This window comes from Phyllostomus hastatus, unplaced genomic scaffold (genome assembly GCF_019186645.2).
Source record: "Phyllostomus hastatus isolate PE091 unplaced genomic scaffold, TTU_PhHast_1.1 phas_contig_524, whole genome shotgun sequence".
Taxonomy (NCBI): Eukaryota; Metazoa; Chordata; class Mammalia; order Chiroptera; family Phyllostomidae; genus Phyllostomus; species Phyllostomus hastatus.
The window spans coordinates 293098-308671 of NW_025333900.1; the positions used below are offsets into that span (position 1 = coordinate 293098).

General features: G+C 36.3%; 1 protein-coding gene across 1 annotated transcript in view; it reads left to right on the plus strand.

The window, feature by feature from the left end:
* Window positions 1-13662, plus strand: part of SMIM13 (small integral membrane protein 13) — a 30192-nt gene extending 16530 nt beyond the window's left edge. The window contains exon 2 of the mRNA XM_045847125.1: window positions 9443-13662. Within this exon, the coding sequence (XP_045703081.1) occupies window positions 9443-9630 (188 nt within the window). The 3' untranslated portion in view covers window positions 9631-13662. The remainder of the gene's footprint in view (window positions 1-9442) is intronic.
* Window positions 13663-15574: the final 1912 nt, after the last annotated feature.

Here is a 15574-nt window from a genome sequence, read left to right on the forward strand (position 1 = left end):
TTTTTTTCTAATATTGCTTGGACACTGAGTTCTGGACCCCATTACAAATACCTATTTGCCACCCCCCTTTTGGCTGCACCCTGTTACTCTCTGTTTAGTGAAGATGCTAATGGTACGGGTATAGCTGTGCCACTCTGATTGGACAGGGAAAGCCGCAATTCTGTTGGTTGAAATACAGTTCCTGAAACTCCTTTATAGGGGCTGGCTCAGATGACAGGAGCACAACATGGGGAGGTAGTTCAGTGCACCTGAAGTGTGGTTTGCACAATAGGCCCCTGTGTAGAAATAGCTGCTAGGCAGTTTTTAAAATTTGAGACCATTAGTCATCAGGAGCCCTTCTTGGTAGGTATTAGTAGGTATCTTACTTCTCACAGACCATAGGGATAAAAGCAGACTTTCCTCCCTGATCTTTTGGTGAGAAACATGTAGTCTTTCACCATTAAGTAAAGTGTTAGCTGTAGGGTTTTTTTTTCCTTTTCTTTTTTAAGATATTCTCTATCAAATTGAAGAAGAAAAGTTTCCTTCCATTACTGCTTTGCTGAGACTTCTTTAAATATCAGAAATGGATGTTGGACTTTTTTAGATGCTTTTTTTCTGTATCTATTGAGATGATCATGTGATTCTTCTTTATTTTTCTTTCAATTAATTTTATTTATTTATTTAAGTTTATAACAACAGAAATATATTTCTTTATAGTCTGGAGGCCAGGAAGTCTAAGATCAAGGCACCAGCATGGTGCATTCTGGTGAGAGCCCTCTGCCTGGGTCCTCACAGTGGTGAATGGGGCCTTGTGGTTTTTCTTTGTTAAATATGATGAATTACCTTAATTTCAAATGTTAAAGCAACCCTACATTTCTTAGATAAAGCCCCTTTGTTCATGATTTATTATCATCTTTATATATTGCAGAATTTGATTTATTAAATTTTAAAGGTTTTTCTATTTACATTCATGAGGAATACTTGTAGTTTTTGTTTTTGTTTTTTTAATGCCTTTGCCTGGTTTTGTTTTACGGATCATATAGACCTCATCAGATTTTATTTTTTGGAAGAGTTTGCATAGAATTGTTATACTACTTTTCTATTGCTACATAACAAATTGTCACAAACTTAGCAGCCTGAAACAACATATAGTTACTAGTTGACAGTTTCTGTGTGTCAGGAATGTGAGTATGGCTCACCTGGGTCCTACCTCCCCTACCTCCACCTCATAAATCTGCAGTCAGGGTGTTGGCCTGGCTCATGTGGTTGCTGACAGCGTTCAGTTTCCTGTGACTGTAGAACTCTTGGTGACTTGTGCCTTAAGCCAGCAGGAGAATCTCTCTGACACCAGGAAAGGGCCTACACTCTTTTAAAGACTTTCACTTAATTAATTGAGTAGGCTCACCTAGGATAATTTCCCTTTTGAGTAACTCAGAATCAACTGATTGAGACTTTTTACAAAATACCTTTACCTTTACCATATAACATAACCTAATAAAGGGAATAATCTTTTTACCTCTGTTGGTTGGAAGCAGGTCACAGGTTCTGCTCATACTCAAGGGTACAGGTCACACAAGGTTTATACAAAGCCTTGACTCATTGAGGTTACGGAGATGTCTGCCACAGTTTGTATACTTTCTTAAATGTTTGGTAGAATTAATCTGGGCCAGGACTTCTTTTCTGGGGAAGGTTTTTTATTTGTTTTTCCACATCCAAGCATATGACATGTCCATTGATTTTATTTTTATCCTCATCTGAGGACACTTTTTTATTGCTTTTAGAGCAAGAGGAAGGGAGAGAGAAACATCAGTGTGAGAGAGAAATATCCATTGGTTGCCTCTTGTATGCACCCCAACCGAACCTGCAACCTAGGTATGTGCTCTGACCAGAAATTGAACCTGCGACCTTTGGTGTACGGGACAATGCGCCAACATCCACCAGGGCACGTGTTTATTAATTAGAGAGACAGAGAGAGACAGAGAGAAAGAGAGATGGATAATAAGCTTGAGGCAGCCTTGAGCAAGTAATACAAGAATAAACTTTGTTTCATGTACTTGCAACTATAAACCTACCTTTGCCCTACCCTGTATATATGTAGTGTATAATTTTTCCATTCAGACTTCCTGGAATTTTTAGTATCATCCCTTGTTCAGACTTAGCACTCTTTGGTAGATAGTCTGTTACAGAAGCATTAGAGATTTTACTGATTCTACATACTGTGATATGGAAATCCCGCTCCCCCACATCCTCCTCCCATCTCTCTCTCCCCAAATTATAGCTATGTAAGAACTTAGTCATTTTACTTGGAGGATAGCTTGTTGAACTTTTCTCAATTAGTCAACATAGCAGTTCTTACCAACACTACAATTTATCTCTTAACATTGCATTCCCCTCCTCCCATCATTACAGTAGCCATTGTAAAAACCAAGCACAGTGGGTATTTGTTCTTTTTGGCTGCCCAATAGATGAGCTCCATGTCTATATTAGGGGCATTCTTTATCTCATGATTTTTTGTGAGAAACAGTGTCACTAAACACACAAACCACCTCCACCCTCAACTTTACACACCTTACACCCAGGGAAAATAAGGAAAAATAAGCATACTTTTCAAGTTTCTTATCTCCATATTTAGGGGTAAAAATACACCTCTTAAGGTGTGGAGTCAAGTGGTTTAGCTGGTGGTGGAGGGCACTGGTGAGTGTGGAGATAGTGGTGTTAACTTGCTGCTCCACACTCGAGTTTTTCCAGTTGGCCATCATGTTCTGAATTTTGACTTTTCTATTAATTCCTTATATTGTCTGCTTGCTGCAGTGATTAAATTTTTTTCTTTCGTTTTATTAAAATTGGGAGAGAGTTTGTGATCTAGCTGAATGCTCTTATTTCTCCTAAAACTTACTGCTGCGATTGTTCCCAGTTCCTTGTTTTATAGATTTCTACTGTAGGAGACTTTGCTTTGTCTTAATCATCCCCAAAACTATATTATTTTATGGTGGGAACTCCAGTGGTGACAGCCCTTCACCATGGTTTCTTTTCAGTCAAAAGGCCTTCATTAACCTCCCTTACTTTTCTTTGTGGTCATTTTGTGCCTTGTAGCCACTTTTGGAATCTTTGATCTTTATGAGGTTCTCATCTTTGAGCTTGACTATAATTTCCCTCATGGCAAATTCACTTTCATAATTTCTATTTAGCACAGTACCTTGGGCAAACGAATTATTTTAACATTTAGATTGGGTTCTCAAAATTAACCTAAGAGTTAAAGGTTTCCCTTAGTACATGTTGAAATCAATTGGCTTTATTAATTTAAGCCACTTAATGGCATTGGGCTGTTTAAAGCATATAAATGGACAGAGTATTTATGATTTACTTAGTTGTTTCTGACTTGTTTTTCTGCTGATTTACCTGATTATGAAAACCACATGTGTCTAGCCCCAACCAGTGTGGTTCAGTGGGTTCGGTGTTGTCCTAAAAAGTGAAAGGTCACCAGTTTGGTTCCCGGTCAGGGCACATGCCCAAATTGTTAACCAGGTCCCCAACTGGGGGCATGTGAGAGGCAGCCTAATCTGTTTCTCTCCCCCTGTTCCTTCCTTCCTTCCCCTCTCTCTAAAAACAAATAAATAAAGTCTTTTAAAAAACATGTGTCCATTATGGAAAATTTTCTTAAATATAAAGAAGTATTAAAAATATAGTGTAGGTCTTCACAGTGATCTACAGATTCAGTGCAATGCCTTTCAAAATTTTTGCTGCATTTTTTTTTTGTTGTTGAAACTGACAACATAATTCTAAAAGTCACATGGAAATGCAAGGGACTTGGGGTAGCCAAAAACAGCATTGAAACAACAAAGTTGATGGACTTATCCTCAATTTTAAAAGTTAATACAAAAGTACTGTAATTAAGATGATGTGGTACTGACAATAAGGGTAGACATACAGATGGAATAGAATTGATTTTAAAAACGGGCAAAGTAATTAAAGACATTTCTCCAAAGAAGACAAACAAATGGCCAATAAAAACCTGAAAAGATGTTCAAATCTTTAGTCATTAGGGAAATGCAAATAAAAGCCACAGTGGTAAACAATTTACACCCACTGGGGTGACTATAACAAAAAAGGTGGACAATAAAAAGTCTTGGGGAGGACGTAGAGAAATTAGAACTTTTTTCTTACTTTTTTTTTTCTGGTAGGGATGTAAAATGGTACAGCTGCCTTGAAAAACAGCAGTTTCACAACTGGTTAAGCATAAAGTTACCATATGACCCGGTAGTTCTCCTCATAGATATATACTGAAAAGAAATTAAAACATGTCCATATAAGAACTTGTACACAAATGGTCATTGCAGCCAAAAAAGATGGAAATTTTGTTTTTTATAATAGCCAACAAGTAGAGACTAGCCAGATGTTCATTAATTGGTGAATGTTTAAACAAAACGTGATTTTTTCATATGATGGAGTATTATTCTGTAATAAAAAGGAACGAAACAATACATGCAACAACATGGATGAAGAACCTTGAAGATATATACTAAGTGAAAGAAGCCAGACACAAAATACTATATATTGTGATTTCATTTACAGGCATATAGCAGAGATATCGCAGGTTTGATTTCAGACCACTGCATTAAAGTAAATATCGAATTAAAGCAAGTGACACAAATTTTTTGGTTTTCCGGTACATATAAACTTATATTTACAGTATACTGTAGTCTATTATGTGTATTATAGCATTATGTCTAATAAAACAATGTATATACCTTAACTGAAAAATACTTCATTGCTAAGAAATGCTGACCGTCATCTGAGGCTGCTGAGTGACAGGGTAGAGGTTACTGAAAGTCGGGGTGGCTATGGCAATATTGTTTTTTCTTTAAATCCTCACCTGAGGATATGTTTTAGAGAGAGAGAGAGAGAGAGAGAGAGAGAGAAACACACACACACACTGAGAAAACATCAGTCTGCTCCCTGACAAGGGATTGAACCTGCACCCTAGGTATGTGCCCTGACCAGGAATCTACCCACAACCTTGCAGTGCATGGAATGACATTCCATCCAACTGAGTCATGGGGCCACAACTATGGCAATTTCTTAAGATTACAATAAAATTTGCCACATCAACTGATTCCTCTTATCAATTTCTTTATAGCATCTGATGCTGTTGGATGGCTTTATACCCATAGCAGAACTTCTTTCAAAATGGAAGTCAATCCTCTCAAACTTGCTGCTGCTTTACCAACTAAGTTCATGTGATATTCTAAATTCTTTGTTGTCTTTTCAACAGTCATCACAGCATCTTCACCAGGAACAGATTTCATCTGAAGAAACCACTTTCTTTGTTTACTCCTAAAACAATTCTTCATCCATTAAAGTTTTACCCTGAGATTGCAACAATTCAGTCACATCTGCAAGTTCTGCTTCTAATTCTAGTTCTCTTACTATTTCTACCACATCTACAGTTACTTCCTCCACTGAAGTTTTTAACCCTCAAAGTTATCCACGAGGGTTGAAATCAGCTTCTTCCAAACTCCTGTTAATGTTGATATTTTGTCCTCTTCCCATGAATCACAAATGTTCTTTATGGCATCTAGAATAGTGAATCCTTTCCAGAAGGTTTTCCATTTACTTGGCCCAGATCCATCAGAGAATCTTCATGCATGGCAGCTATAGTCTTACAAAATCTATTTCTTAAAAACAAGATTTGAAAGTCACAATTACTCCTGGATCCACTGGCTGCAGAATGGATGTTAATGTTAGCAGGCAAAACATTAATCTTGCATATCTCCTTCAGAGCTCTTGGATGACCAGTGCATTGTCAGTGAGCAGTAATGTTTTAAAAGGAATCTTTTTTCAAGCCATCTCAACAGTGGGCTTGAAATATTTAGTAAACCATGTTAACAGATGTGCTATCATTCAGACTTTGTTGTCCATTTATAGAACACAGGCAGAGTAAGATTTAGCATATTGTTCAAGGCTATAGAATTTTTAGAATGCTAAATGCACATTGGCTTCAACTTAAAGTCACCAGTTGCATTAGCCCATAACAAGAGAATCAGCCTGTCCTTTGAAGCCAGGCATTGACTTCTTTCTAGCTCTGAAAGTCCCAGATGGCATCATCTTCCAAGGTGAGGCTGTTTGTCTGCATTGGAAATCTGTTGTTTAGTGTAGTCACGGTCATTAGTTAGCTTAGGTAGATCTGGATAACTTGCTATAGCTTCTATATCAGCACTTGCTGCTTCATGTTTTATGTTGTGGAGATAGCTTCTTTTCTTAAACCTCATGAACCAGCCTCTGCTAGCTTCTGCTTTTTTTCTGCAGCTTACTTCTCTCAGCCTTCACAGAACTGAGGTGAGGGCTTTGCTCTGGATTTAGGCTTCAACTTAAGAGAATGTTGTGTCTGGTTCGATCTTCCATCCAGACCACTAAAACATTCTCTATATCAGCAATATGGCTGTTATGGTTTCTTATTTGTGTGTTCAGTGGAGTTGCACTTTTACTTTCCTTCAAGAACTCTTTCTTTGCCTGGAAAGCATTATGCTAAGCGAAACAAGCCAGGCAGTGAAAGACAAATACCACATGATATCACCTTTAGCAGGAACCTAAACAACAAAACAAAGAAACAAGCAAAATATAACCAAAGACACTGAAATAGGGGACAGACTGACAGTGACCAGAGGGGAGAGAAGAGGGAATTTCAGGGGGGAATGGGTAGGGTTTACAGGAACAAATTTGGAGGACACATGGACAAAAACTAGGGGTGGGGGGTAATGGGGCTGGGGAGAGGGAAGGGTTGGGTGGGTGGGCTGGAATGGGAATAAGTGGGAGAAAACTGTACTTGAAGAATGATTAAAATAAAATTTAAAAAAAAAGAACTCTTTCTTTGCATTTACAGCTTGGCTAGCTGGCACTATAGGCATAGCTTTTGGCCTGTGTTGGCTTTTGACAAGTCTTCCTCATTAAGCTTAATCACTTTTAGCTTCTGATATAAAGTGAGGGGTGTGGCACTGGCTGGGTTAGCTGAGTTGGTTATAGAGTGTTGTCTTGATACACCCAGGTTGTGGGTTTGATCCCCAGTCAGGGCACATACAAGAATCAACCAATGACTGCATAATAAGAGGAACAACAAATTGATGTTTTTCTTTCTCTCCTCTCTTATTAAAATCAATAAATAAAAATAATAGAGAGATGTGCTGCTCTTTCTTTCACTTGAATACTTACAGGCTATTGTACGATTATTAATTGGCCTAATTTAAGTATTGTTGTGTCTCAGCAAATAGGGAAGCCTGAGAAAAGAGAGGTGGGGAAACAGCTGATTGGTGGAGCAGTGAGAAACACACACAAATTTATCGATTAGATTTGCCATCTTATATAGGCATAGTTTGTGACTCCCCAAAACAATTACCACAGTAACATCACAGATCACCATAAGTGTTAGCCTAAAATATTGTGAGAATTATCAAAATATGACATGGAGACATGAAGTAAGCAAATGGTGTTAGAAAATGGTACCAATAAACTTGCTTGGTGCAGGGTTGCCACACAGCTTTAAATTTGTAAAAAATGTAACATCTGCAAAGCCCAATAAAGTAAAGTATGCTTGCATGTGGGTCGCTCACTGTAGGCAAATCCATAGAGATAGAAAAGTTGACTAGTGGTTGCCAGGAGCTGGGGGAAGGAGGAAATACGGAATAACTGCTAATGGAGTTAGAAAACGGTGATGGTTGTACAACCTTGTGAATATAGTAAAACCCACTGTATTATACACTTTAAAAGGGCATATTTTATGGTTTTGAGTTGTATCTCAATTAATATTTTTTTTAAGTTAGTTAACAACAAAGTAGATCCCACTGCCCAGGGGACAACCAAAGCTCATGTCCGCTGAGCATTTACAAATGCCAGACCCCTTAGCCCTTTTCCATACCATCTCAGTTTTTCCTCACAATAGTTGTTTAAATCTACTGTCAGAACTGAGACTCCTGACTCCTTCTCCAGTGTTCTTTCCATTAACGCTGTGCCTATTTTTACAAAGAATTTTGGGTGAAGAGAGAGTGTGCTAGTTTGGAATGTCATTAAAATACTTACTATTTTACAAAATTAGGTGCCTTACCCAAGCACGTAGTTAGTTGACCAAGATATGTATATTTGTGGTATGGTTCAGTTAGTATGAAAGCTTAAAGGAATGCAAAAACTTGAGAAATGAGTTAAATTAGTCTGAAGTTAGCCTTTTAGTACCAAGGAGTTTATTAATACTTTAGTTTTTTCAGAGACTGTAAGAAAAAACAAGTAAAGTTAGAAACTTCCTTAAAGTTGGTCATTCATCCTAGCCTATTATAATGCTGGAGTTAGAAAAGTTGTTTGGATTTTATTTTAATAAAATGCCAGTTATCAGAATATGCCGTGGTCTTTTGCTTTTCTATGAAATTAGAGAGTTTAAAGAAAGCATGCTAACGTTCAAAAATTTGTTACAGTGGTTGATTTTATTTAATTTATGCTCTTAACATTAGAGCAACCAGTTCAGGTTTTGGTCAGTGTGCTCCTTTATTGTTTTCTCTTATTAAAGCCTTCTAAAATTTTGTAAACTTCTGCAAAAATAAGCAAAATTTGATTAGTAATTTTTTTAAGGATAGTTATTCAAACTTTTTTATAATGTTGACATGAAAATACTATATTTTTAAAATCTTGAACTTAAGGTACCAGTGCTCTGGCTTTATTCTTTCATCATGTAATTAAAGAAAATATATTAATTTTCTGTGAGAATTTGTTTTTTCTAGGAACTTATGAGTAGCTTGATCCTAATGAGAAGTTTTCACCATAGAGCAGTTGATTCTTGCTATTTAATGTTCTTTGTTCTTACTGAAGAGAAAACTTGCTTTTAGTAAATATTAGTATTAAAGTATGAATTTCCAAGTAAATAGTAAAGGGATTCTTTCTTCTCAAGAAAAATGCTCTCAAAATTTTGATTTTAGCCCTGATCAGTGTGGCTTAGTTGGTTGGTCATTGTCCTGCAAAGTGAAAGATAGCTGGTTCAATTTCTGGTCAAGGCACATGCCTAGGTTTTAGGTTCAGTCACTGGTAGAGATGTATACGAGAAGCAACCCATCAGTGTTTCCTTCTTTCTCCCTCCCTTTCCCTCTTAGAAAAATTGATTTTAATATGTATAATAAATAATTTTACTTAGGTATCATAAACTCATTGTAATTTTAATGTAGATGCACCAAGCTTGGATTCTAAATTCTGTAAAGACAGAACTCTTTTTTCCATGCCTTTATAAATCTAGATTTATCCTTATGCCTTGTTCATAGTCCATAGTAAATGCTTAGTAAATGTTTGTTATATAAATATATACATATTTCAAATCACATATATATTTATTTATATTATACATACTGTGTTATAATATACTCCCAGAAGTTAACTGGAATATTGTCAACTGATAACTGTAATAATTATTCTTAATGTTTTTATCTTTCTTTAGGTTGGTATTTTGTATGGCACCTTTTTTTATCAAAATTCAAGTTTCTGCGGGAACTGGTGGGAGACACAGGATCCCAGGAAGGAGATCATGAGCCTTCAGGGTCTGAAGCAGAAGAGGATACTTCATTGTCTCCACACAGGATCAGATCTGCTCGCCAAAGGAGGGCACCTGCTGATGAAGGCCACTGACCCCAACTGTCATCCTGTGTTAGTGAAAGATGAAGGGCAGTCTGGAGCCTCTGTCTTTAATGACTTGGTTTTGCAATTGCTAAAATATTGAAGAACATTTGTTATTGGATTTCAAGTCCAATTGAGAAAAAAAAGATTTACATGTAAGCCATATGAAAATAAAGGGAATTAAAACCAAATCGGATGTTACAAATTTCATCTTAAAGATTATCTTTTGCTTTACTAGCTTTTACTTATATACAATGGCTCTTGGGTTTATTTTTCTTTTTGCACTTGTGTGAATCTGTTAAACATTACAGGCTTGAAAAGTATATTTTTTAGTTCTATAATGTACTTTCTCCCCCACACACATTGAAATTGGGATGTAACTCACCATTATTGTCACCCAGGTGATAGTCGATGTAATTATCTTAGCTTGTGTGTGTGTGTGGACTTACAGCTTGTCATAGCATCATCACTGTGTTGTTGATATCAAATGTGTCAGATTTAATTGGCATTTTAAAATGTCTTCTAAAAGACTACACTTTGATTCAACACCGAAATGAAAAGTTATTGTGTATGCAGAAAAGCATGGAAACAGAGCAGTGAAGCAAATATCTGTTGCTGAAGGAATGACCCCAATTTCGTATTTTATTGTAAAGCAGCAACAGAGTGCTCTTTCTAGGCCCTAAGAAGGGAAGATACCCACAAGTAGATAAAGCTGTACTACATTTTGTCACTGAGACATAAGCAAAAGAATTGCCTATCACACGCCGAGTGAAGCAGTTGAAGTTGGGAGAAATTGCCAAGACCCTTGGAATAGATGAAACACAATTCAAAGCAATGAGTGCAATCAATTCGTGTGTTGAGGACTGTCGTCAAGGTGTCAAACACTGTTTCATCCAAAGGTTCCTTCTGACATTAAGCAATGGTAGAACACTCTTTCGAGAAATGGTGTATCACCAGTGCTCTTGGCATCCAGGGTGGGGTTGTGGGGAGGAATGCAGGTATTGATGACTGATTCATGAAGGGATTCAGCAGAGCTGGGTCTCGTAATGGGAAGTTAGAGTTATAACTTCAGCAGTTGATTTCACAACACTTTATGTATGCACAAGACTGACGTGATAAAAAGTCTGTTTAACTCTGAAAAGCTCTTTCAATAAATACAAACATTCTATTATACATGATATGAAAGCATTATGTCATAGTTTAATTGCCTGTGTTTTTTCTTAGTGATACATATGTATCTCAGATTGATTAAAAAGTAGTTTATAAATTTATTTTTTCCTAGAATAGCAATTATTGCTAACTTAATTCTGATTCTTATAATGTTGTTAAAATAGTTACTCTTCATGAGACACTTTTTTTTTTTGGCAGCCTACTTAAGACTTTAATAACTTAGGAATCTAAGAACTTCTATATTAGGAAGAGTAGGATTAGTTACTCCTTTTGTATGGGAGGACTTCATACTCAAGGCAGGTGTGGAGAAAATACTTCCTCACAAACAGCAATTCAGTGACAAGATCTCAGGGAAACCGGGTGTTGAGAAAAATAGAGTGGGTGAAAATGCCTGCTTCACTGTAAAATGACTCTTGCCAGGTTCCCATGTTTGTCTTCACTGAACTTTGGACTGAGTATTTACTGGAGAAGAGATATGGATTAAAGACCCTTCCTGTTTAGTGTTACCTGCTTTGTACAAGAGCGAATTGCAAAGCCAGCTTATTTTATTCATTCAAGTTCTTTTTATGTTTTTAAACTTTGTTTCTAAAGAACTAGTCATCACAGAGTATCACCTTTACTATGGTGTGTAATTGTGTTTGGTACCTCAAACTTCATGGTGATAGTTTTGTTTGTTACTCATTAGCAGTTCACTTGCTCTGCCCCAAGTGGTACTTGTGATGCACGCTTCTACTGTTATTGTAGCCTTTTGTGTGTACAAAAGGGGACTTTATAGAGCATAACTTTACTTTTCAATATTTGCTACAGAAGATCCCCAGCAGCTGAGAATGGGGCATAATCTTTCTGTCTTCATTTCCTTATTGGATGTAATTTTCTATTCTTGTGTGACTTGTAGGGATTAAAAAAACAATGACACAAATTTCAAGCATTAATTTTAGTGCTTCCTACTAGCTAAATATCACATTAAAATGATCATCATTTAGGGGGGGAAAAGAGCCTAAAAAGCTTCTTGGTACTGGGAGGATTAAATTAGATCTTTCATTGTCTAGTATTTTGAACTGTGGATTCTATTTATAATGGATATCTTAGGTTTAGATAACAATAGTTGCTGACAAATTTTGGTAGCTGGAGAGCTTCCATATTGTATCAGTATTAAAGAATGATGGGCGATGTAACCCCCCAAAAACCTATAAGCGCCATCCACAAATTACATTAATCCATGTAAAGGTGCATGTGCTCATATTATTTATTAATATTTATGCTTCGAGGATGTCTTTTCAAATGGAATTTTAAAGATGTTCTGCTTTACTTATTTGGGTAACATACTCAAAAGCATATTAATAGCTCATACCCTACCATCTTTTAACTCAGGAGAGTTAAAAGAAATCACTGATGCCAATATGAAAATTCTATAAACTAATTCCTTTGTTTAAAACTTTTTTCTTACTCTGTACTCCTCCCAAGATGCACACCATAGTACATATTTCAAAGGCAAGAGAAATAGTTGTTAACACAGAATTATTTGTGTGATATAGTGTTTCGATGTCTTTTGTTTTTGTTTTGTTTTAGAGCTTTTGTAACTGAACTTAACATCATTAAAGGCATTTTAAGTTTCTCAGTAGAAGATGGACTAGCCTGTGGTTAATTTAAAACTTTATAAGGCTCTGAGCATTAAAAACACATGTAAGTATGAGTCGTGTCCAAATGCTCATTAACAATGATGTTCAAGTGTGCCATTTTTGAGGAATAATTCTAAAATTGAGGACTGGTAGGTTGTTTCATTTCCTTCGTGACTAACCATTCCTAAGTCTTTCTCTTTGCCTCTGAAACTCTTGTGAAAATTGCCATTATCAAATGTGTTGGTAGCATTACTCTGATTTAAATGCCAAAAAAACACAACACTAAATATTTGTGTAGCACTGTTATATGAGGTTTTTAATATTTACATCAAGTTAAAAATAGAATTCATCCAGTGGATTTTGTAGCATTGTTTTCATGGTGGAAACAAGTATGCTATTTGGTGAATAGCCAATTCACAGGTGTGCTGACCCATTTCTTTAGATATTATTAGGTGAAATAATAGCTTCAAACTGTTATTTTGTTGCAAGTTGGAAAATATTAAATAATGGTTTCAAAAATATGACATTTTAAATGGAAATGTGTTAAGTGATTTGAAAGTAGTGTTTTTTTACTTTTAAGCAACATTTTTTAAAATTATTTTAAGTCAACAATACAGTATTTTTTGAAGTCAGTTTTTCTGAAAAGTTTTGTTTTAATGTGATGTGTAACCAATGTAACTTTAGATTTTAACTAATAAAATTTTATATTTGAAGTTGACTTTAAAAAGCCATGAATAGTACTCAAAGGTTACAGACTGAAGCAGCTAATGGAATAGTATTTTGTTATGGTGTCTAGAATTAAAGCACCTTGTATTATCTGCATCTGAAGTATCTTATAGCTTTTAACTTAAAGCATAAAGAGTAACATTTTAATAGAAGTTACATTTTCCATTTGTTAATGTGTGCTGCCTGTTTTATGACCAATGTTTAACATGACCCTCCAAGTTAGTTCTATGCATAACCACTCACCAAATACTGCTGCTGTGGTTTCTAAAGGAAACATTCTGTGCTGTGCTATGATGCATTGTCATCTTGCTGCTTGATAAATAGGTTTATAAGGAATTAAAATTGTGTATGTTAATAGTATCTTTGTATAATAAGATGTAAAATTAGAGATGAGGAATGTGTGTAAGTGATCATTCATTGTTTTTGTTTTAAATCTGGTCAATACTATATCTAAACTTTCTGTGGTTTGTTTATATGATGTTTTAACTTTTACTTTAAACTGCACAGAATAAATTAACATGAAAACATACAAAGTTCTGTATATTTCATTGATAGAATATAAATATGAAGGGAGAGATCTAAAAGCAGTCATTTTTTCCCAACAATCCATCTTTCACCTCACTTTTTTCTTTTTTTTATTGTTCAAGTATAGTTTTCTGCCTTTTTTCAGACTCCAAAAATCTCTAGGAATAAAGACAAGATAGTAATAGTATTCTGAGTGCCATGAAAGTAATTGACTTAGAACCTGAAAGACATATAGTATTAGAACTAAATTACATTTACCATGTTTGGCCTTTTTGTTTCTTTTTATACTTTATCCAGTATTTTGATACTCTGTATAACAGATCATGTCTTCTATTTTTGTTAGTATTAACCACCAGGAGGACTGTATGAGAACAGCAACCAAAGTCAAGAAAAATGGTTAAGGAATGTCTTTGAAAACGAGTTTGAGATAGGAAACCATTAGTTGCAGTGGCTGGGGGCCAACTTTTGCTTTTTCTCCAGCAGTGCTCAAGCTGCCAAGAACATAGGATGGGAATCAGTGGATTGTGTCAGCATCAGGCTTTGTAATGGTAGGAGTGTCTAAATTAGGGCAAAGTCATTAGAGATTGCACTGGGATTTGGGCTGGATTGTAAGAGAAGTCTGATCATTAAGGCACTGATAAATTGGGTGAATGGGAAGGGGTAGAGATTAAGATAAAAATGAGTGTGATGTTTGTGTATAATGAACAGAAGGAAGTTTGGAGTGGAGTCTAGGGTTCTAGAGGTGAAACAATTCTGAGCAGTGACTGCAGCCATAGAGCAGGGGAATCAGAACTGTGACTCATTCTAGGGTATTGTGTGGGCTGTTGGCATGGCCACTAATATAAGCTGCTTGGGGTTGGAGAAAATGACAATGACCCTGGGACCAGGTCAGGGACTTGGAGAACTGATCTCAAGGCCTGGGATATCAAGTGTGACCCTTGAGGGAGGAGTTTCCTGAAAATGAAAGAAATGTTGTTGGGGAGCTCTGAGAATGTTTTCTTTAAAACCTGCCTACCCAACCCCCACCTCCACAGCTCTATAGGCCAGTGTTAGTTAGTTATAGGCCAGTGATTGTTAGGTAAACATAAATACTCAATCTTAAAAATGATATTTATGGAGAACTTTGGGGGTGGGTGGACAGAGAAAACGGAAGAACAGCAAGAGCTCTAAAAATCTTAAAGGAATAAGTAGGAGTCTTCCTGGTAGAGAATGAGAAGAGGATTCCAGACAGAAGAAAGAGCATGTACAAAGTCAGAGTCATTGGAAAGTGACTCGTCTGGAGAAGTGGTTGGTTGGTTATCAGATATTTGGTTATTCCTGGAATAGTGGTTATGGGGAACAATGGTTTGAGGCTGGAAAAGTAGAGATCTAGGTCACAAAAGACAAGCAATAGCAAAGGCTTTGAAGTGCATGCCATTTGTGATGGAGAGCATTGAAATATTTAAAATTGAGTGAGAACATTGATTCACTTGTTTAACATATTGAGTGGTTATCCTTGCAGGCATCTGGACTAGTTGTAGATGGCTTAGCAAGCTCATGGTAACTGCAGCAAGGAGGATTGACTTGCAGGCTCAGTGGAAATAGAGTGTCTTTCACTGTAGTCCAAACAAGAAAATAGCTAGTGGCGGGCTGGAAATGAGTGACAACCATGGGAAATTTGAAGACATGAAAAATCCACAAGATTTGAGATTGGATTGTGGAGGCAAGTGAAGGAGAAGTATAGGTAAAGGATGATTTTAACATTGAAATTTGAGATTGATAACACTGAGGAATGAATGTAGAAGAAGTAAGTTTGAGGTTGGTTACAGGGAGATTGAAGATGAGAGTCCAGTTTTGGGTATGCCATGAGGGGCATAGGTAAAAATAGATTTGGTGAGCATCTGTATGTGAATATAGTTGAAACTATTGGCCAAAAA